Here is a 25,191-nt window from a genome sequence, read left to right as displayed (position 1 = left end):
AAAATCTATCAATGGGGAAACCGCCAATTCAGCCACCTCATCCAACCAAGTGTTGCAGAAGGTTGCACAAAGCATACCCAACTCCAAAAATGACCCCAACCAGGTGAGCTTTCCTCTCCGTCAGAGCCAAACCCAGTCCCAGCCACTACCGACCAACATCTGGCCTAGTCTACAAACCTTATTTGCCCAAATGCTGAAAAAGCATCAGCCTATGCACTCTGGAAGTGGCCCAGGAGATGAGTTCAGAACATAGTTAGCAAGTCTAAAGATTAAAACAAGATCTTTTTTAAAAAATATGAGATTTTTTGAAATCTATAAAAAACTTTCGAGTTCTTCAAAACATTAAAAAAAAACACATTTTTTTGGAATAACTGATATAAATCAACTTTTTCCTTTTTTGAAATAAATAATTTCTAAAAAATCTTTTTCGCTTTTTAATTTTTACTGTGCTCAGTTTTAAACTTTCTTGAATTCCTTTTGCTTCTTGTTTGGATTACTGAGAGTTTTAGTTTCGAGATAAGTTTACTAAGAATGAGATTAAATCAAGATTTTTTATTTAACATTTCATCAAATTTTCATCAACAAAAGCATATTCCCAAGAAATAAGAAAAACTTATTAAATTGTTTCCAACATATTCCAGGAAAAATAACACTCTCCCAAAAACCATATTTCCTCAAAAAAGAGGAAGAGTAAACCAGTGAAATCTTCTTTTCCCTAAACCAGAAGTATCATTGCAAAGAGCAAGATAGAGTAATTCAATCACAGCTAAAGATTCAGGTAGGTGGAAATTAGGGATAACATTCTAATATTGGGATTTTTTAACGCGTATTGATTGGTACAAATAACCCTTAAATTACATCTCTTTGTATACACAAGTTTGATTAATTTTATTATTTGTTTGTTATTTCATTGGTTCACACAGTACAACAATTTTGATGGTGATATTAAGATTTTTTGGTCATTCAATGAGCTTGTATTGCTTCCCTCTTAGTTCAAACTCAGTCACATAGTCATTTAAAAAATGGACATGCATGTAGCTGAGATGCGCTTTGAAATTACCATAGATCAAGCTGAATAGGGAGGCCAAACTCTGGTATGCTTTTCGATGGTCACCATGGTGTGCACAGTATCAGGGAATACACTAATCATTCATGGTAGGGTCACAGTATCGAGGAATACAATAATCATTCATATGCCACAGACCATGGTTGATTGGAGACGGTAGTCCACAGGACACATTACTGGAATTCACCCCATCAAATGGAGGAACAGGAATCAGAGACACGTGATGCAGATGTAGCAAAAAGATGGATCGCCATCAAAGATAGGTTAACTATCAAAGGATGCCACATGGAGTGATACAACCGATTCAGCAAAGAAATATCTAGCCCAGCTGGCAATCTGGATTGCAGGCCACGATTCCAGTTTGAAATATGCGGTTCCTCACTTGTGTTACCCCTCCATCGGACTCAAGCAGCCCCTACTCTGTTGTACTCATGACCTCCGAGTTGGAAGGCTTTGGACCCCTCCGTTCATGCTAGAGGTGTCCTCCTGCACTTACCACAACCCCTGATCCCATCTCATCCATCTCTGCTGCTGAGGTTCAGCTAGTTGAAGTCTGACCAGATTGGGCTGCTTTTTAGGTTGGTTTGTAGACCTTGCCAGGTGTCAACTTTTTAAAATTTTCAATCAAGCATCAAGTTAGTCTACTTACAATTGCCAATTACATACAAAAACAGCAGCATACACATCATTTGACATCCACAACAAACTCAATTACAACTAAAATGAAGGCCAAAGAACCACCCCAGCTTGGCCCGACACTTCTTTACCATTCAATTAAAAAGTAGAGTTGCAATCACAGGACAATCTCTACTTAACAATGTCAATGCAACTATTGCATGCAACCAATTACAAAGAACATGACCATAACATAAATACATGGACACATTTTGCAATCTCACAAACAAAATCAAACACCAAACACCTGAGAACTGTGAGAAGCCAAATAAAGCAAATTGCCCAAAGTTACCTCAATTGGACCCCACACACCCATTTGCCAGATGACAATGATTGATAACACACGGATCAAGGTCCTTGCTCAATTTGGTGGGAAGCTCCAAGATGACACCCTAAACAAGCATCCAAAGTCGTGCAAAGGGCTGACATGAATGTGATCAAAGTGGGCTGGTATTCCTTGGCTTTGGCATGCCACTCAATGGGAGAAATTGAAGGCCAATATCAATTCAACCAACCATGCAAGTGGGGTGCATAGTGAGGTATGTTGTGACCCTGCTTATGAAGCTCCAATGGACACCAAATGGTGGCTGATCTAGTGGAGAAACGGGACTATGATCAGCCCATGAAAGTGGCTTGGAGGCTATGGAGTCTTGGGCAATGTTTAGGCCTTTGTGAGATAGGTATAATGGAACTAGTACGTGGCTTGCGAGAGGGCTTTACCAAGAATCAATGTGAATTTTATGCATGGACTATAGTCAAATGGTGTCTAGAGTAGGGGTGGCAATTGGGTCTAGTGGGTCAACCCAGCCCGGGTCCAGGTATGGGTCCAAGATTTGGACCCAGCGGGTCAAGCTGGGTCCAGATCTTGGACCCGACTTGAATTCCGTTTGGGTCCGGGTCCAAGTCGACCCGACCAAGACCCTGACCCTGACTCTGACTCAACCTTATTTTATTAAAAACGCACATGCACTTGCACACACACACACACACACACATATATATATATATATTATTAATTGTATATACATATATATAAAATACATTTTTGAAGTAGGTGTTTAATCCCCTGCATTATTCTTTAATAAGATGAACGGTGGGGATTAATCCTCTCACCAACTCACTTTCTCTTTTAGGTTTCAATTTCCCTCTCTCACTCCTCCCCATCACTGATTGCAAGTACGCTCTCGCTCATCTCCAAGCAAGCTCTCTCTCTCTCTCTAACAGTCACACACTTATAACAAGTAGGATATCTCACTCTCTCTAAACTCTAAACATATCCTCTCTCTCTCTCTAAACTCTAAACCTATCTACTAAAAAAAAAGGTCTAAACCCTAAATGCAGAACCCTCTCCCTGTATTTGAAAATAGGTCGATTCTCTCTCTCTCTCTAACCTCTAAACCCAAAATGGAACCCTCTCTCTCAGTCTATCCCTCTCTTTTACTTTTGCTCTATCTTTCATTAACCAAAAGTTTGAACAAAAATGTATGAATGGTCGGTCTCTCAGATTAAGCCCTGAGGATTTAGTAATGGCATTGTAGTCTCCCTAACGTAGTAACGCTCTTCTCCAATCTCCCTCTTCCTTGAACATGAAATTCTGACCCTTAAATTCTAGGAAATTATAGGATCCAACAAAAGCTCTTGCCTTTCAATTATCCGCTTCAAAACCTTAACCCTAAATCTCCGCAATCAGTTGCATCCTCGTTTCCTGAGATTCAGGGTTACTCGTGAAGCTACCAAGACCACTCTGTAATTGAGAACTAGGTCAAGAAACGTTATTTGCTTGAGGTGATAAAGCTGAGAAATTTAGATCTTTTATTTATTTTTTTAAGAAAACACTAAACGAATGGAGAAAAGTATTGTAGTACCTAATTACAAGTGTAAAGGAGACATACAGAATTGTGTGAACTACCAAGGGATCAAATTTATGAGCCACAATATGAAGCTCTGAGAGAGAGTGATTGAGCAATGACTAAGGCATGAAACAAGTGAGGGCGACAACCGAGGCTATTTTCCTACTTAAGCAACTGATTGAGAAGTTTAGGACAAAGGGAAAAGACCTCCACATGGTCTTTATTGATCTAGAGAAAGTTTGTCAAAGAGTACCTCAAGATTTAATTTGGTAGGTGTTGGAAAAGAAAGGAGTTACCAGTCACTACATCGACTTGGTGAGAGATATGTACGATGGCGCTCCAACTAGTGTACGAACTAGTGGAGAGCCGAGTGAGTTTTAAGTGACAATAAGTCTACATCAGGGGAGCATTGAGCCCATACTTCTTTGTCTTAGTTATGAGTGACTTAACTAGGCACCTACAAGATAAGGTAATGTGGTGCATGTTGTTTGCAGATGACAGTTTTGATTGATGAGACCCGAAATGGTATCAACACAAAGTTAGAACTTTTGGATGGATGCTCTAGAATCTAAAGGTTTTAAAATTAGCCAGACTATGAAAGAGTATATGGAATGCAAGTTTAGCAATAACAGGAGTTGAGATGAGGAAGTAGTTAACAATTTAAGATTGACGGCCAGGAGATACCCCTAGGTCAATAATCCAAGAATATGGAGAGATTGAGAAAGATGTCGCACATAGAATTAGAGCTGGGTGGGTGAAAGGCAAGTTCTATAGAACAGCTGAGACCAGCTTTGCTCTATAGGGTGGAATGTTGGACAGTCAAAAAAAAAAATTAGAATGAGTGTATTAGAGATAAGGATGTTGAGATGGATGAATGGCAAGACAAGAAGGGATAAAATTTGAAATGAATACATTCAAGAAAATTTAGGTGTGGCAACAGTAGCGGATAAGATGAGAGTGTGTAGACTTAGGTGGGCTGGCCATGTGTGACACAGACATGGCCAGTTAGTTCAAGTGGAAGGTTCAAAAATGGCAAGGGGTAGGTTCAAAAGAACATAGGTGGAAGTAGTAAGAAACGATATGGGGACTTATGGTCTCATTGAGGGTATGGCCCTTAATAGAGCAGAATGACAAACTAGGATTTCTGTAGCCGACCCCAATTAGTTGGGAAAAGGCTTTGACAATGATGATGATTTATTTTTTATTTATTTGGATTCTATTTGTTTTGTTGTTTAACTATTAATGAGACAAAGTGATGGTATTTGTTGCTTTTGCTTTGGTTTAATCTTTAGAAATTGGAAACTTTTTTGGCTTTGAAAGCATCATTCTTTTTTCATCTTTAAATATGTAGTTGTTATCCATTGTATTTGAAATTATCTCTATTTTATTTTATTTTAAACTTCTAGAATCTAGAAGGGGCCATATTAATGGTGGGATTGTACTCCGCTAATACTTTGCACCTAACCTAAATTATTACTTATAAGAGAGCTCTTCTAATTTGAACCTATTTAGCCTTCTCTTGCTGTTTCTTCACAAGGAATGGGGCAAAATAATTGAATCACTCTACTGCAGTACCTCTCTCTCTCTCTCAAAACAGAACTATTATTCATCATCATCGTCATCCAAGCCTTATCCCAAGTATTTGGGGTCGGCCACATGAATCATGTTCCTCCATTTTTCTCTATCAAGGGCCCTACCCTTAGTAAGAACTATTATTATTAGAACTAAACAGAACTATTATAATGAATTAAATTAATTACATAATTATGTTTTAACTTATTATTTATCATTTAATGATGCCAATATTTTTTATAAATAATTTTAATTCATTCATTATTATTTCTTTATACGATTAGTTGAACATATGCATATATGAAATCGCCTTCATTATGTGTTGCCATAATTATTACTCTAACTATTATGATAAGAAATTCTCAAGATGGGAGGGACATGGAGTGACATCAGTTGATGATCTTTCTCTTCTTTGATACTATAGTGCTATATTCTTCTTTGATACTATTGTGTTCTTATTACAATCATGTTTTTTATAATAAATATGTATTTCAAACTATTGTGTGCTTTTTTTTTTAACATAGGTCGCCATGGTATTTCGGCTATTTTTGAACAATTGACTTTTTATATGTCTGTTGATGGAGAAAATCAAGAGACTGAAATAGTAGATATGCCAACGCATAATACCTCATTCGCTAAATGTAAAACAAGTTATTAAGTTTGGGATAAGTTTGAAAAAAATTAAACAGGCCAATGGTAGTCTAAAAGCTGCACGTAAACATTGTCAGAAACAGTTAGTTGGGGCTAGTACACATGGGACTAGCCATTGAAAAAAAAGCACCTAGATAGATGTCCTAACAAATTGCGCCTAGGTCCAAGTTAGCAAATGTTAGTGGCTTCTTTGGAAAAAGGGGAAGGGGGTTTGAGCAACTTTAAATTTAATTAAGCGCGAAGTAGAAATGATCAGCCAAATTGATCATCTTAAATGATCAAGCCCTTTACAATTGTCGAGCACATTGGTTTTAGTACTTTTGTAAGAAACCTACAACCATTATTTAAGATGGTTACCAGCAATACCATAAAATCCGGCATCATGAAAATTTATAAAAAGGAAACTAAGAAATTGCACAAGCGGTTAGAGAAGATCCCCAGTCGTTTTAGCCTTACCACAGACATATGATACTCATGTTACAATCAAGGTTATCTATGCTTAACTGCCCATTACATTGATGATGCATGGCTATTGCAAAAAACGAATCCTTAGTTTGGTATATGTGCCAGCTCCTCATAAAGGAGACGCCATTGCTACTGTTTTCCTAGATTTATTGATGCATTGGAATATTGAACAAAAGTTGTTTAATAGAACTTTAGGCATTGCATCATCCAATGATGTAGTTGCAACATCTCTAATTACTAAATTATCTTGAAAGACATCACTTATTTGAAAATAAGATATTTCATGTGCGTTGTTGTGCCCATATTCTAAATCTTATTATGCACGATGGTTTAGGCGTAATATATTGATAGTTGAAAAGATCCAAGATATTATCAAGTTCATTAAGGCATCTCAAGGAAGGCAATACATATTTAATGAGGGAATCAACCTCCTTAGGATTGAAAGTAAAATAAATATATGTTTTGACGTTCCAACTCGATGGAACTCAACATACAAGATGCTAGAGGTTGACTTAGAACTAAAAGAGATTTTCTCGCTTTACTCAATGGGAATCAATGTCTATCTTAGTACCATTTGATGTTGATTAGCAGAGAGCAGGAGAAATTTGTAGTTGTTTAAAAGCTTTTTATAATGTTAGAAATGTTTTTTGGGCTCCAAGTATCAAACTGCTAATCTCTATTTTCTCCAAAGTATGTAAGATCCATTTGTCTTTGAGATAATGGAGTTTAAGTTCCATTAGTTCCATGGCCACCCAGCAGCCTAAAACGCCTAGGTAGAACCTAAGTGGCGAACACAAGTGCCTTGCTTCTAGGCTCCCGCCTAGGCACTGCAGTCTACACAACCGCCTAGGCGCTGCCTCAACGCATGCTGTTGTGAGCAAAAAAATGCCCTCGGCTACGGTCAAAATAATAATTTCCCCCCCTTAAAAATGGGGGCAAAGGGTTTTTGGGGGACATTCTAAACCCCCAAAACCAAATCTGTGCCATCTAGAAAGAGAAAAACTCCCTAAAAAACCTCTATTTTGTGATTAATCGAAATATCAATAAATGTTATTTTTCGATTTCTTCCAAAATCAACGGCAATGCTTCGTGGTAGTTTTCGGAGCTTTTAGTTGTCAATAATGAGGACTTTGGCGATCGAATAGACGAGGTTTGAGCCGACATCATTTTCATTTTGATATTTTATAGCATTATTTTGAGTTTTTTTCTATAATGTATTATGTTTTGAATCATTTGATTTTTCTTTTTTTAACTTTTTTTTCCTTCTATGACATATTTACATGTTTGTAGTTGAAATATTGATTTTTTGTTGTGATTAATTGATTAGTAACTCGTTTAGACAATGAAATTGGTTATATATCGACTTCTTTTATAAATAAATTGGTTCTTATTTTGTATGATGTGTGATGTTTTGATATCCTATTAGTTTTGTTTTACTTTTTTGATATTTTTACATATTTGTAGATGGAATATTTATTGATTTGAACTTATATTTTGTTAGCCATAAACTTTGGATGAAATTGATTTTTTGTGAATATTTAATATCCAAAACCAAATCTTATGGATATATTTATTATTAAATAACTATATTATAACTTGTATCTTAATTAATAGTCCCTACCCATCCCTGTTCCTGGCAAGCACCAAGCCGCCTAGGCGGCAGGGCTCCCAAAATGCCTAGGCAGGGGCGCCTATGCCTTTTTGAACAGTTTGGCCACCAAAATGAAACAAAAGCTTGGCTAATATTGGAAGATATGTAATTTAACGTAGGCAATTGCATGTGTTGTTGATCCTCAATATAAACTTGAGTTGGTTGAATACTACCATGCACAAATATATGGTGATGAGGTAACATAACAAATTATGATGGTTCGACAAGGAGTTTATGAGCTCTATATGGAGTATGAATCAAATGAACCATCCAGTTCCAATAGTACAAGTAATTCAGTTGAAGATCAATCTTCTTTCCACAGTGGCTCTGGTACTCATCATATGAGAAAGAGGGATTATCACAGATTCATTCAAAGGCATTCTAGCAGTATGCTAAGAAAATCAGAATTGGATACATATGGAGGAACTTGTCTTGCCACTATCGCTGAGTGAAGAGTTCAACATCTTAAATTGATGGCAAACTAATGCACTAAGGTTCCCCAACCTCTCAATAATGGTTCTAGATATTTTGGTGATTCCTATTTCCATAGTAGCATTCGAGTCAACATTTACTATAGGGTGAAGAGTTCTTGACCAGTATCGCGGTTCTTAGCATCCATCAACAGTATCAGCATTGATGTGTACAAAAAGCTGGTTGCAAAATGATTTAGAATGTAAACTAATTTCAATTTCAAATTGTTGTTGGTTGATTATTTTTCAAAATTATTGTTTTTTTGAACTTAAATAGTATCATTATATTCGTGTTTAAGTTTTACGGGGTGCATGTGCATCATAATTCTAACACTCATGCTTCTATTGTTGATGATGAAGATGAAGATTGCAATTGAATATTGGACATAGGAATTTTTTTCCTATATCTCAGGTATCAATTCTCAAATATTTTTACTATATTTAACAGCACTAACATACTCTTAACTGCTAACAATGTGAGTTCACTGTTAACTCTCACGCAATTAACAGGGTGTTAGCCCACAGTTAACAATGTGTTAACCTAACACTAATGCACTGTTATGTTAACACCTTGTTAATTGTGTGTTAATGTGTAACAGCGAACAGTGTGTCAACACACTGCTAACTATGTTAACACTGACACTGTTAATTGTGTTAACAGTTTGAGTGTGTTAACATACTGTTAACTCTGTGTTTACACACACTTAACAGTGTGTTAACAGTGTAACACATTGTTAACACTATTAGCCATAGTTACAGAAATCTCATTGCTGAGGTCGCCAACCCTCTCACATGTCAATATCATGTGAAGAGGGGAGAAAAGATATCTTCCCTGATTCCCTCCGACATACCCTGTGTTCAAGTGTCTTGTGACGAGCAATGGCACATACTACATGTAAATTGATGTGGCTAAAAACTTTGATGCAGGAGATGAGGTTTACCGTTGCTGAACCTAAAAAGATGTATTGCGATTATATAGTTGCCAGTTACATAACCAGTAATCCGGTGTTTCATGAAAGGACCAAGCACATTGAAGTAGAATGTCATTTTATCCGAGAGAAAGTTGCTATTAATCAGGTTCCTACTCCATACGTGAAATCTATGGATCAGTTGGTAGACATCATCACCAAAGGCCATGGTCATAATATGTTCCAAACAATTCCAAGCTTAGCATAGGTGACACATGCTCCAGCTTGAGGGGGGATGTTAAAGTCCTTTTTATTTTAGTTCTAGGACCTAATTGTCCTTTCCTATTTTATATGGCCAGTTTTGCACTTTCATATAGTTTATTAGTAATATATAAGTGGTTTAAGAGGTGTTTGTGGGGTTAGTTTTGTACCTCACGTCACCTTTCTATCTCACACATCTCTCAATCTCTCTCTTCTCTATCTCACGTCTCTCATCTCTCTCTCTTCTCTTGTTTTTCCCTTTTCTCTTCTCTCTCTAGATTCTCTGACACCCAACACAATACAGCCACTTTTTTCAAAAAAAAAAAAAAAAAACTAGTGCAGCATTCCAACAAATGAATGTGCAAGTCTTAGTTGTGAAATGTACAAGACACCCTTGTTCTTTTGGCCGAAATGATATAACTACACAGTCTCAAAGAGATGTGGCATAGATCAGGGTTAAAGGTTACCCACTAAGAAATCCATGGCTGATTTCTTCTCCAAAGGAATCACGCATCTCTGTTCTAAGGATAATTAATTCATTGAAATGTAACCAACACAAGCACCCACTCCATAGGACATCATCTTTGCATTGGATGGAACTACAAGCCAATCTTGATCTGATTCCTCCTAAAGCCCAGTTGTTCAACAAAGCGTACACTCGCAAGAATGACGTGAAATTTCATATGGTATTCATGATTAGACCATCATCATGTGAAAATGCTATTATCTACTCCTTATCAAGATTCAAAATTATCCCATCGCCTCTCGCCATGAGTTGGTTATATTAGGATGACCTGTTGACATTTAGTTCTACAAAACTTGTTTCAAGCGGTAACCAAATAACCTCCAGAATCTTTATATTTTAGAGAAACTATATTTCATGTCTTAGATATATCATGTCAAACACTAATATGATATTTTTGATATATCACATATACATCAATTGAAATATCACGACTTTAGATATACCATATTGTGACCTAATTTTAATGAGTCTCATTCATAGGCACAACTTTCTAATATTATCTAGTACTACTATCTGTATCATATCATAGTTGTACCTGTGTAATTAATGTATAACATAACCAGGTATCAAAGAGCCATACTCATTTAGATGACGCTTCATAAGACCTAATGTCAAATGAAAGGGGTATAGTGAAAAGTCAACAGTCATTCTTTTGTTACAAAAGAAGACATTGTCAATTTTGGCACGTTACCATTCCTAGTATACGTCAGGTTTCTTTTTTTCAAAAATTTTATTCAACAAGTTTGACCCATTATTATGAACATGTAGTATACCAAGTACAAGAAATACTTATAACAGGTTCCTTGCATCATAAGCACTATTGAATGAAAAGGGTTACACAGGTGTTGCACAAGAGAGACTAGCAACAATGTGCCCTAAACAAAGAGGAATCTACATGAATAGATTCAAATCAAGAGGTTTTTTACGGAGTTTAGCATGAATCAGAGTCCGAGCCTGAGTGGGAATAGAATACTGACATGTCAAGTTATGTAATGGTTGTGATGTGCATTGGTATCGATGGGAACATAATTTTGAAGGAGAAAAACAAGGATCTAATTTTCAATTGGATTTAAAATTTTTTGAATTAGTGGATAGTGTTAATTTTTATTTTAAAAAATTGGAGCTTCAAAATCCTTTGTTTTTTTTCGTGTTAAAATTGGTGATAGTCCAATGTGCTCTTTTGGTATGCATGGACCACCACCTTTTCCTCCAAACTTTTTGTTTTTGTTTTTGTTTTATTTGCTTTTAATGTTGTTATGCTCATGATGACCTCACCATCCTTGTCCCCCATGGGCCACGTTCCTATGTACTTGGCATATTACTCTCTGCAAGTCTCTCTCTCTCTCTCTCTTTTAATTTCACTTCTCTTGCCTCCCAATATAATATTATTTTTCTAGTATTTAAGCTTGGGGAAGAGAGAGAAAGCAAAAAAGGAGATGTACGAACTTGGGAAAGTGATGAGAGTGAGGCCAAAGGCAAAAACCAGCAACCATTAAAGAGGGGTATGAGGTATTTTATAAGCACAATGAACTCATAGAAGTTATTTTCTTGCTGTTTCATTTTTCCTTGAGTAAGACCAGTTTTGTTGTTGTGAGTTTTTAGAGTTTCTGAGCATGCAACTCAGTAACTCTGATAGTTTTTTATTTGGATGTATCTTGGGGGTGTGTTCACCAGATACCCAATTGCATCTCGGTTTTGAGCTGGGTAGGGGGTGATCAACAATTCAAAGAAAGAGAGCTCATCTTGTGCCTCCAGATCCCGGATTTTACTGCACCTTGTTTAACCTATGAATCCTGCTCTGATTCCTACAGGAATCCAACTGGTACTAGGAGTGTTTCAGTTTCCATATATAACCTCCGAATCTTGATCCGATTCCTATGGGAGTCTGACTGGTACTAGGAGAGTTCTGGTTCTACTCAGGCTTTATCCCGGTTTAGGGTAGGTGCTGCTGAATTTTTTCCAGGATGTGAGATAGTGAAAGGCTTATCGAGCGTAAGTTTCACCTATCAGGCGACAGTTAGACTAATTGGGAATGCGTTAAGCTATCGACCATGCGTCATGCTATCAATTGTGCGTTAAGCTATCGACCGTGCGTTATGCTATCAACCATGCATTAAGCTATCAACCGTGTATTAAGCTATCGACCGTGCATTAAGCTATCGACAGTGTGTTAAGCAATCGACCGCATGTTAAGCTATTCATTGTGCGTTAAAACTATAGACTGTGCGTTAAGTTTTCAATCGTGCGTCAGCTATCACCACAATCAAAACTAACCATTTTGAAGTGTTGATCAAACGCGATGGCTGTAGGAAGCTCGCTTAAGGCTATAACTCAAGATTTTGTCAGGTTGGATCGCTTTGATGGACTTAATTTCAGACGATGGCAGATGAAAGTACTATTCTTACTTAAGACCTTAAAAGTGGAATATGTTCTAAAAGAACCACACCCTATTGCTCCAAGTACTTCCTTGACAACTATCGGTGATTAGACATCTGCAGATCGGATTACCGAAGAAATTACAGCATGAGACGAAAATGATTATATATGCAAAAGGCATATCCTGAATGCTCTAAGAGATCTATTGTTTGATATATACTCAGGAATGCCAAATGCAAAGGAACTACGAGCAGCTCGAGACACTAAATATAGAGAAGAAGATGCTAGCAGAAAGAAGTATCTCATTAGCATATACTTAAATTTTAAAATTACAGAAGAAGAACCGATTTTGGCTCAAATTCATGATTTTCAAATCATAGCAAATGAACTAGCATCGAATGATATTAAACTTGATGATGCATTCCATGTCTAGGCAATAGAAGAATGATGTCTTTGTAGGAATGGGCTACGCCTCGGATGGTATGTTCAAACTCAATCTTCATAATGAAATAGTTACATCTCATTCGGTGTATATGCTTGATTCTTTTCCTTATGCCATTAGGACATGTTAATTATCATGCATTAACAAAAATGAGTAGTTTAGACCTAATTCCTAAGTGTGTGACTTTAGAGAATACTCTGTGTGAAATCTGTGTACGGTTTACGATCACAAGAAAACCCTTTCCTAAGGCAGAAAGAGGTTTCAGGTTATTGGAATTAATTCATAGTGATGTCTATGATCTGAGAGGCGTACAAACACATGGTGGAAAGAAATATTGTCACTTTCGTAGATGATTTCTCAAGATACACGTATGTTTATTTGATAAGAAACAAAGATGAAGTATTTGAGAAATTCAAGGTTTACAAAACAGAAGTTAAGAACCAACTAAATTCTAAAATTAAAGTTTTCAGAAGTGACAGAGGTGGTGAATACTGTTACGCTGATTTCACCAACTATTGTGAAGAAAATAGAATAATTCACCAAGTTACTGCCCCATACACACCACAACAGAATGACTTAGCTGAAAGACAAAATCGTACTCTTATGGACATGGTCAAAGCCATGCTCATCAATTCCAACCTCCCTACTAATCTTTGGGGAGAAGCCCTAATGTCTGCTTGTTTTATTTAAGCCGTATACCACATTCGAATTCTAGTGCTTCAACATATGAAAGTTGGAAAGGTAGGAAACCTCATCTAGGTTTTCTCAAGGCTTAGGGATACGCAGCCTTGGTAAGGCTCCCTGACCTTAAGAGGCCCAAACTTGGACCTAGATCTATAAAGTGTGTTTTTGTGGGTTATGTTGAACACAACAAAGCCTATAGATTTCTGGACCTGGACTCAAACGTAGTCATAGAGTCCAGAGATACAGAATTTTTTTAATATGCATTTATTGGTGAGCAGGATAATGAATATGAAGCTCGACCTTGTAAACGTAAAATTGATGAACATGAAAACCCTGAGCACTTTGAACCCAAGAGAAGTAAGAGAATCAGGAAACCAACTGACTTTGGTCCTGACTTCCAGATGTATCTTTTGGAAGAAGATCCTAAAACTTTTAAAAATGACATGTCCTCATCTGACGCTCCTTTTTAGAGGGAGGCAATCAACGATGAGATGACATCAATACTAGAGAGCTGATTTACTTCATGGTGTTAAGCCCTTAGGATGTAAATGGATTTTCAAAAAGAAAATAAAGGCCGTACCATTGAAAAATATAAAGCAAGACTGGTTGCGAAATCATTTAAACAAAAGGAAGGTGTTGATTTCTTTGATACCTATGCACTAGTTGCTCGTATAGCTACCATTCAGGTTCTCATAGCGTTGGCCTCAATACACCATCTAGAGACTCACTAGGTGGATGTCAAAACATCTTTTCTCCATGGTGAACTAGATGAAGAAATTTATGTTGAGCAACTAGAGGGATTTGTCTTTTAAGGAACAAGAGCACAAAGTTTGTAAACTTGTAAAATCCTTATATGGTTTGAAGCAAGCACCCAAGCAATGGCATGAAAAATTCAATAGAATTATTTTATCACATGGATTTCAAATCACTGATACTGATACATGTGTTTACACCAGAGTTTGTGATAGTGCAGTAGTTATAATTTGCTTGTATGTAGATGGCATGCTCATATTAGGTAGCAATACTGCATGGATTAAGGACACAAAGAAGTTATTGTCCTCTGAATTTAATGCGAAAGACATGGGGCTAGCTGATGTGATACTTGGAATTAAAATAGTGAGACAACCAACTGGGTATGTTTGCTCAAAAGATTTGATCACTTTGATTCAAAGCCAATTTTAACCCCTTACGATGCTCACATTAAACTCAGAAAGAACCGTGAAGGTCTCGTTTCCCAATTGGACTATGCTAGAGTCATTGGATGTATAATGTATGCAATGTCATGCACTAGACCAGATATAGCCTTCATTGTGGGTAAACTGAGTAGATATACCAGTAACCCAGGTCAAGAGCATTGGAATGCAGTCTATAGGGTATTGAGATATCTCAAAGGAACCATAGACCATGGCCTACATTATGTGGGTGAATCAGTTGTATTGCAAGGATACAATGATGCAAACTAGATTATGGATTCAGATGAATCCATGTATACTAGCGGATGGATCTTCACCTATGGTGGGGGAGCCATCACTTGGCGCTCCAAGAAGAAACTTCTATCTCCAAATCCACGATGGAATTGGAGTTAATAGCCTTGGAAGTCGCTAGTAAGGAGGCTGAGTGGCTAAGGAACTTGTTGGTAGATGTACCACTTGCCTTTGAGCCCATGTTTGTAGTCTCAATTTGGTATGACTGTAAAGTTGCTGTATATCGAGCGAAAAGTAAAATTTATCTTGGAAAATCCAGATATATTCGCTTGAGGCATAGTCAGTTGAGACTTCTGTTGGAAGATGGAGTGATATAAGTACTCCATGTTCGCTCAAACCAGAACTTGGCGGATCCATTAACCAAAAGCCTTGCAAGGAACCAAGTTTGGAAGACAGCTAGAGGGATGGGATTGATGCCTATTAGCATTATGTCACAGTGTGAGGGGGAATCCTACCTAAGAACAAGGTGGTACCGAGTCTATGGTTCAAAGGGAAAACAAGTCACTCGTGTGATGTCTTATGTATGTTTGTACCAAATTTATTTAATGGAAAGTTACTAATTTCTGCCTCATTCCTGCCGTTGGTACAATTATTGCAATGAGTAGAGAGGTTGAGCACGGCTCTTAATGATTCTATTTGCCAAGATAATGTAAGGCCTAGGCTGGGATGTTCCATTGCAAAACATCTTCCATAGACTCACCTATATGAGTGTGGAAGTGGAGGTTGTTTTCTATGGGAGTTGGACATTCCCTAGAGTGCTCATGAAAACCAGGTAGAGTGCAGGGCCATAAATGCAAGCCTTTTAGAAAATTACAGCTTTTGAAAGGAAATATGTGGTACATGGGAAGCTTATCCTTTATGGACATAATTCAAGGTTTGTCCACTCACTATCCTGATATGTGTTCTGTATAACATTATATAAAGATTCAAGTCTGAATGACACCTTCACTTATGTATTTCCTTTCCTGATCTCACTTCTTTTCTTCCCGTCTGGTAGTTTTTGAAACTGGTGAAGGATTGTTAATTTTTATTTAAAAATTTGGAGTTTCAAAATCTTTTTTTATGTTAAAATTGGTGATGGTCCATCATGCTCTTTTGGTATGCATGGACCACCATTTCTTCCTCCCACCTTTTTGTTTTGTCTTATTTGTTTTTTAATGTTGCTTTGTCATGATGATCTCACCTTCTTGCCCTCCAGATCTCGATCTTTGTTGCCACTTTGTTTAACCTCTGAATCCTGCTCTGATTCCTACGGGAATCCGACTGGTAATAGGAGTGTTTTGGTTTCCAGATAAAACCTTTAAATCCTACTCCGACTCCTACGGGAGTCCGACTAGTACTAAGAGCGTTCTGGTTCTATTCAAGCTTTATCCCGGTCTAGGGGAGGTGCTGCCAAATTTTTCCCAGGATGAGAGTTAGTCAAAGGCTTATCGAGCGTAAGTTCTACTTATCAGGCAGCAGTCAAATTCATCGAGTGTAAGTTAAACTTATCGGACATGAGTTAAACTATCAAATGCGCATTCAAGCTATTGAGCGTGCGTTCAAACTATCGATTGTGCGTTCAAGCTATCGAGCATGCGTTCAAGCTATTGATTGTGCGTTCAAGCTATTGAGCGTGGGTTCAAGCTATCGATCGTGTGTTCAAGCTTTCAGGCGTGCTTTAAGCTATTGACCGTGCGTTCAAGCCATCGGGCGTGCGTTAAGCTATCGACCGTGCGTTCAAGCTATCGGGTATGCGTTAAGCTATCAACTGTTTGATAGGTTTTCAACCGTACATCAGCTATCACCACTACCAAAAGCTAACACAGCCAGACCAAAAGCTATCAGAGTTACTAAGTCGCATGCTCAGAAACTCTCAAAAATCATAGCAACAGGACTGATGAAAAAACGAAACATCGAGAAAATAACTTCTATGAGTTCATTGTGCTTATAAAATACCGCATGACCATCTTTAATGGTTGCTGGTTTTTGCCTTTGGCCTCACTTCCATCACTCTCCCAAGTTCATATATCTCTCCTTTTGCTTTCTCTCTCTTCCCCAAGCTTAAATACTAGAAAATAATATTATATTGGGAGGGAAGAGACATGACATTAAAAGAAAGAGAGAGAGAGAGAGAGACACTTAGAGAGAATATATGCCAAGGGCATAGGCACGTAGGCCATCTTTAAATAAAAATTCACAAATAGTCCTATCTTTAATAGGGATCCTAGTTTTTATATAGAACTAGGTAATCCTATCTTTGATAATTATCCTATCCTTTATGGTGATCTTACTTTTGATGAACCATTGGATGAAAACAAAGAACTTGTAGTTCCTCTCTATGATAAAGAACAAGTTGCCAACAATGGTGATAGTTGTTGCAACGATGGTAATGATTGCGATAATGGTGGTGTTGAAGAGGCAAAAGAGGAGACAACTGGAGGTAGCAACTGTAAAGAGCTATTTTCTTCTCACCAGTTGTGGGCTGACCTTTCTTGTTTCCAATTAGAGGAATTCATCCCACAAACACTGGATATTTTCGATGATATTTTGATCAGGCCAATAATCCATAAGTCCTAGGATCAACGCCCAATATCAGTGTACAGTATTCGAGTTGGAGAGAGACCTTGTGTTTAGAGGAAGATTCATATCAACCCATTTCGAAACTCGAGGGCCAGGTTTCTCCAATTGGGGGAGAATGATGGAGATCAAGACCTAGGTGATTCAAAGAATTATTGTTTTTTAAATTCATGGAGTTGAGTGCATGTTTTATATTTTCATTAGGGTTAACTTTTTAGGAATTATAATATGGGTTAATATCCAACACTTAGTTTCTCTTTTCTTTTTTTTTACTATTCACTGGCTATATTCATGGGTACTACTCACAAATACTATTCATGGATTACTGTTCCCATGGGTATTTCTAAAATTTTAAATATTGTTTAAGGGTATTTTAGAGTTCTACATTGTTTGCTTGGATCTTAAGTTAACTTTAGGGTTTCATAGATGTATAAAAAGGAGGACATCACATTATGAGATGTTTATGTTATTAGAATGAATTTTGTTTTATGAAAAAAAAAAGTTAACCTATTGGCTTGATTTACAACCATGTTGTTTCTCCATTATTGCTGATTTTACTTTTTGATGTTCAAGAAAAAAGGTGGATTTGATTTTCCCACCTTTCCTTCCTACATCCCATGTAGAATCCACATCCACAGCAAAATAGTGAAGAAGACCTAGAGCTGAAAAATAATATAAAACTATTCCTCAGGAAAAAACGAAAAGGCGTGTATATGTTTCAGATTCCCCAGTAGAGGTCCTTGTGTTCTTTTTCTTAGGTGGGGTCCCAATTGCACCAAGAAGATTTTAGTCTGAATGGGAGGAATGAAGAAGAGAAAGTTACCAGCTATCCACCAAAAAAAAAGAAATTTAAAAATAAATGAAAGAAAATAAAAATTAAAATAGAAGGGGTGAGGATTTAGCAGGGACCACATAAACATTAGCTAAGCTTCGAGAAAAAAGAAAAAAAAAAAGAAAAGGGGTTTTATGGGGAACCAGGTCGAGACCCATATCATCCAGGAACCAGTTTAGTCCTGATAAATTCCCCATCCAAATCAGCAATCGGAATCGAGAATTGCCAGGATTTAAAGACTGAACCAGACTAAATAAAACAATCAAACTCTTTCATAAGAGAATCAACATTTTAAGTAAGCCACTCCGTACGTCAACATCAGTGACCACAAATTTCACTGGATGAATAAGAAATGGGCATTGGTGACATTCTGTACATATAATGAAGGAATGAGTTATATGACTTATAAAGCCAGTGATAGTAGTATTCTTTCAAACAGGGTGATGTTTCATTGAATGCATTTCACCTTAAAAAAAACCAAAATGAAACACAGGAGTAGTACAACTACATGAAAGCATGTTCAAACACTTCCAGGAAGAAAAAAAGAAAGCAGCACAACAGCCATATGCCAGTCTTAGCTTTTTCTAAAATTTCAGGATATTACCATGTTTATCTTGTCGAGTTTTGCAGTGCCTCTTGTAAGAAACTATAGCATGTTTAAACTCAGAAACTGCCATTGCTCTTTTCTGCTTTGGCAATGTAGCTTCTGCTGCTTGGAGCAAGAGGTTAGCTGCTGACGTACCCCAGCTTGTCTGGACTCTGCATTCATTGAAAGTGCAGATTAAACTAACAAAGAAACGCTCAGTTTGTGGTTGAAATTGACATCAATAGCATACAGCACCTAACCTCATGAAATGAATCTTCAATCTTCTATTTATTACACAAAAATTAGTAGAATTAAGAAGTTATTTCACCACTGTTATGAGAACACTAAAACCATCACAAGGATTTACGTAAAAGCACACTAATGTCAAAACTAAAAGATGGAGAAACATCGCCATCAAATCCTTGTTCTTCATAGTATTGACTCCCATCGATGAATCCCATAGGCCTACACAAAATGGCCACCGTCAACTAAAATATACCATTATCATCATGATACTACTGATGATGTTGAACAGAAAGTGCAGGTCCTTGTGTGCTAGCGGAGATAGAGAGCAGCGAGGAGCTAAGAGTTGCCCGTAGTATCCCTACGACTTAGTATGCCCAACCCCAGAATGGCTAACCGTTAACGGCATGTCAAATTGAAGGCATTTCTTAGCTCGCCCCCTCTCTTTTGACTAAAAGGGATCTCCACACACAAGGCTTGCTTGTTAGTGAGAGGCATTTAACACATGTACAGTACAACATGGTACCAAATAATAGGAGTCAAAGACATAAAAAGACGTAGATAGGAAGGTGTATCCTCTGAAGATATAATTCGAAAGGAATGGATGACAGATTAGGCTGAGAAACACGGATATTGGCAGCAAATTAGAAGAACATCATAGAATTCTTAAATTAGAGAACAGAGTTACGCATCATGGCAAGAAACCTTGTACTCATACTTAAATATGGACTATAAACCATAGAGTTTATATTCTCGGACCTAATGTACACAGTATTTGAGATTAATACAAGGGATGGGGTTCCTGTACCCACTATTCTAGCAAAAGACAAAGATGCTTTTGATGATGAGAAGGATATCAGGGGAATAAATGATTTATTTCAAGACTAGGCCTAACAAACTATATTCTTGAGAAAAAGTCACAGATGTTGATGGAATGCATTAAATTTTGACCTTTCGGATAAATGGGCTTGCTCTCAATGGTCAGACACCTAGTTTGTTTGAGGAAGGTCAAGGGTTTGCATCCTTAAAGTTCCAATTGAAAAACAACAAAGCTGAACTGCCCTTTCTACTTAGCGAGGAAAAGCTCTAAGGTGCACTGGCGAGTTTTTAAGGCTGAACTATAAAGATATTTTCATCTGATTTTAAGTATTATTTAGTAGATCAATCTCATAAGATCATCTTTCTTTTCTGTTTCCTTTTTTTTTTAATTGCTAATCTTGGATTACCTTTCTGCAGTACAATTGGATAATTAATTTGCAGTATTGAATTTCGTCACTTAATCAATTTGACTTGTAGTCATGAGCAGAATTACATTATGTTTTTAAGTTTTTGAAAGCTTTACATATGTTCTACATTTTTCCCAACTCCCATATTTCCAATTTTCTCCATTTTACTAGTTTGTCCGCATTCACAACCCCTTTTATTTTTTATGACATCAGGATGATGTCCTGTTTCTGTAGATTCTAATTGAAATTTTCACTACAATAAGTCCCTGGTCAAAGAAAGTAAGAAATTTCTAAAATTTGAAGAAAGGTAAATGCTGAACCCCAGTGAAGACTCTGCAGTTTGTGCGAAGTATGCACAAAAGACCACCCAGGTACTCACAACATGCGGGAACCATAAAGCACTTGAGCTCCCTCCAAGTCCACACAAAACAAGATGAGAATGTTGAAGGGCAACTTGCCCAGAACTTTGCGCTGGGGCGGGAGAAGGCAAAATTTATCTCATATTACCCCCTAATATTTTTATTTATATGTTTTGAGCATAACATCTAGATGTAGATAGTGCAATTCCTTTAAGGTATCTATTAACATAGTAAATTAAAATTTTAAGCCATCAACTTCCCCGAAATTCTAATAGATGTTGCCTATGTGTTATTTCCTAACGTTTTTCAACACACATAACTAGATCCTAACAAAAAGAAAAATCACCCATCAGTTATTTTGGTTTAAAAGTCTTTCACCACACAATTTTTACATTTTTGAACTCCACCAAAGCCAAGGCACTGCAAAATCTCATCCACAAAACATACAAGACACATTCTAGTGGTAGCATTTTTATAATTTGTGATTTTCCATCCAAATCCCAATAGCTGGGGGCAAATATTGATTAATCTTATTACTGATTTTCATCGTAGCAATTCCTAAATCAGGGAATCATCAACCCTTTTGTTCAATGGAATGACACCAGAATGTATGATGGACATCAAGGGTGCCAAGAAGTTTGTCTCACTCTCATGCAACCTAGTAACCAAACCATTAAATCATTTGCAAATAATAATATAAATAAATATGGTCAGCATATCAAGAAAAGTTCTTAAAACTCTAGTTCCAAGGTAGTAATTCAAGCCTATCCACTGGAGGCCAATTATATTCTAAGATCTTCAAGTTCTACATAAGCTTAATGCAGAATTCAATAAAGTGTATGTGGTGGGAATGGCAATTGGTATCTACCTGTCCAATAAGCTCCAAGAGGAGCTGGCCACAAATAGGATAAAGAAAGAACCTAAGCGGATAAAGTTTAGGGTTATCTTCATGAATCCACCATTAAACGGAGAAGTTGACAGTGCAGGATGAAAGGAGACACAAGGGAGAGTATTTCAATCGGACACCTCAGACATGCTTTGAAGTACTTTTACTCTAATAGACTGCAAAAGCATGACAACCCATACTTGTGGCCAAAATCAGTAGTTCTTCAAGAAGGCAGCTGCAGAACGCACCACTATTTGATCTACTTGCAGACATCTTGAGTTACCTTGATGCAAGCCAAACTATTTTTGTTCACAGGGCAGAGAAGTTAAATATCTTTAGAGCGGAACCGCTGGTTCCATTTTTTCAGTCATCAATCAGAACATATATTGAAAAGAAGCACATTCTTAGGACACAAACATTCCAAACTAGAAATCCTCCAGTGGTGTCACAAGGATGTTGTATTCGTTTAGAAGTTTAGAACATGGAAGAGGATCCCACATCATATCTGAGCTTGTATGTCATGCGCAATATCACATTGATTGAAGTTGCAAATATATATTTCTCCTGTCCAATAGAATATTGTATATTTTAGTCTCACCAGCCACCACAGATAATCCACTCTGTGCCAGCATCTCAGAGGACAACATGCAGAGGCTTGGGCCAAAAGAAACTTCCAATTATTTTGGAACGATTATGATCCCCGGTTAATGGAGAAGCCTCTTTAAGCTAAAGATTTAGTCAATCTAACAGCCCAATTGTCATGCCATCGCAATGAGACCTCACTAACTTCTCTACAATTTTGTTTCGCACTCAATGCTCATAAACTTAATCAACCCATTGTAAGATTTTTCATGATCAAAGTGGTCATGCTAAGGCGCATCAGATGCATAGCATGGAGAGCTGTCCAATACATGTTAGAGGACCTTCATAACTTTTTTTTCTTCATATGCATCAATTTTAGTGACATGTTTGCAAACAATATATAGGGCCAACTCAAAGTCCGCCCAAAAAGTTGTACTCTTCATACTTGAAGAGTTAAAAAGACCACCATAGACATCAACCGGCCACCCTTATTTCCCCAGTTAATCAACAAGCAAATAGGAGACTATGACATCTCAAAATTTGGAGAGGAAACCCTTTAATGAGGGAGTTTAGGCATATGTTTAACTGCCATGCGGCATGTGTGAGAGAAAGTTATCTCCTCAAATCAATTCAATTCTAATTTTGGGGGAAATATGTCATCATATCATCTCAATTCCAATATGTGGAAAATGTCGTAGAATGAATCTCAACCTTAATTTCAACATGGAATCCACACTGACAACTTTCAATATGCATAACCATATGTTAAACAAGTTACAGAAGACAACCCCGGCAAACCATGTAAAACATTTAATCAAACAACAATGAAGAACTACCCCAAATAAATAAATAAATAAAACAATGACGACAACCCAGCACTCAAAAGAGCCTCAGAATGCAGCATCTCTTATTCTCAAAGTTCAAATATACTAACCACTAAACCTTTTTCAAATGTCAACAATTGAGAACATCGAAATGATAAATATTACAACATGGCTAAATTTGACAAAATGAAAAGCAAACAACATGCATAATGAGCATTCGAGAGAGAAAGAGAGGGAGAGAGTACTCTGGAAGAAGTTGAAAAGCAAGGAGAGTATCCTGAAACATTAGGGCTTGGAGATTCTTTGGGGCATTAGTGTAAAGCCCTCTGAGAATGAAGGCCAGTTCTTTGCAGGCTGAGGGGTAGTCATACCTACGGGAAAGCGCCTTTCTCAATTCCAATTTCTGATACCTCTCCAACATCTCTCTCTCTCTCGATACCAACATCTCTCCCAATTCCAATGGCCGATACCTCTCTAACATCTCTCTGTCCGATTCCAATGTTAATTTCAAACGAAGATGAACGGACGAAGAAACGAACCAGCGGAATAGCCGCCTTTTGCGTTATTTCTCGTAGAGTTCTTATTGGATTAGGAAAAAGTCTATATAAGGTTGTATATAAAGTTGCAACCTTAAAATGATTTTAAAGTACAAATGCACCTCGAAAATCTACGGGTGAAGGTTGATTTAATGTTGAAAAACCTTCTAAGTGATTATCTTGACTTTAAAATGTAGAGATATATAAATATGAAAAAAAAGAAGAAGTTGAATTTAAAAAATAGTATATTTTGTAAACACATTATCTAGACCGTCCATTTTAAAGATTCTCATATACTTGTAGATCTACTTGATTTTAACCATTTTTTGAGTTTAAATTTTGATTATTAGATATGAAAAATAGATTTTGAGATAATCTTAAGAATTTTTTTACACCAAAATTACTTGTGATGATAAATTTTGGGAGTGTACCTTAATTGGATTGTTTAAAGTTGCAACCTTATAGAAACCACACCATTGGATTATAACCATTATTTAAAGAAAATTGTTTTCATGCGGGCTGGACCGCATTTCTACATATGCGGTCCAAAAAGTATAAAGCATCCATCTTAAAGATGGATGCAAGCAGGTGTTCCATCTAAAAATAATGAAAACTAACGATCCAAATATTTTCTTATTAGAATTATTAATTCTAGTTTTTAAAATATATTTATTTTTTCATATTCATGATCTCCATGTTAGATATTACATGTTTTTAAAAATTAAGTCTTAAAATCCATCTAAAAAATAGATTAATTAAGAGGCCTGCATTTCTACATATGCGGCTTGGCCGCATAAAAGCGGGGTCCATATAATATTAATTATGATATTGGACCGAGATCGTCTAATATTTTGACAATCAGATCTAAGTAGTATTTTAAAACCCGACGATTTAGATCGAAAATCGTCAATTCGTAGGAATTAGCCAGAACATAACCGGTTTTGGGAAGGTACTATCCCAACCAGATTCCACCATTAAAAACCCCCCTTCCATATATATATTTTTAAGGTTGTCTAATGTATTTTTTTTTATGTCCTTCACAAATCCCCACCCTATAAACCTTTATTGTAATTTTTATGTTTTAATATTTTCTAGATCTCCAATTTAGGCCGACTTGAACCGATCTGGATTGCCAATTGCTGACATGGATATGTGGGTTAGACTATACACCGCACTGTCCTGGAATTTAAAATATTAGATTTAAATATGTAGAAACTCATATTCTATTTTTTTTTTTTGGAAAATTACAAATAAACGCCAGAACTAGACTTTTTATGCAAGTTACCCCCAATCAAACATTTTTTCACTTCTTTTTTCCCAAAATACACTTTTCTAGCAAATAATTCCAAGTAAAAAAGTTTATTTTTTTTAGACGAAAATACCCTTCTCGTACACAAGCAATCATTTTAGCTAAATTTGACGTGAACTGTCAAACCTGATACTGCTTTAATGTCGTTTCTGTATCTGTCTTATCTGT

At 36.8% G+C, this 25,191-nt stretch overlaps 1 protein-coding gene across 2 annotated transcripts in view; it reads right to left on the bottom strand.

Moving 5' to 3' along the window:
* The window catches only part of LOC18432766 (F-box family protein), a 50,070-nt gene extending 26,307 nt beyond the window's left edge, over positions 1 to 23,763 (bottom strand). For both annotated transcript variants that reach the window (XR_016046017.1, XM_088853968.1), the window contains exons 1-2: positions 23,424 to 23,763; positions 19,077 to 19,231 (exon numbers count right to left, since the gene is read on the bottom strand). Coding sequence is in view for 1 of the 2 variants with exons in the window: in XM_088853968.1 (XP_088710094.1) it covers positions 19,077 to 19,231; positions 23,424 to 23,659 (391 nt within the window). In the remaining variant the exon portion in view is untranslated. The remainder of the gene's footprint in view (positions 1 to 19,076; positions 19,232 to 23,423) is intronic.
* Between the last annotated feature and the right edge of the window lie 1,428 nt (positions 23,764 to 25,191).

Source organism: Amborella trichopoda, chromosome 1, assembly GCF_054954075.1.
Source record: "Amborella trichopoda isolate Santa Cruz 75 chromosome 1, AtrichopodaSantaCruz75HAP2 v2.0, whole genome shotgun sequence".
In the NCBI taxonomy this organism is placed as follows: Eukaryota; Viridiplantae; Streptophyta; class Magnoliopsida; order Amborellales; family Amborellaceae; genus Amborella; species Amborella trichopoda.
Note: the sequence above shows the minus strand (reverse complement) of the source record. Positions and strands in the feature narration are given on the sequence as shown.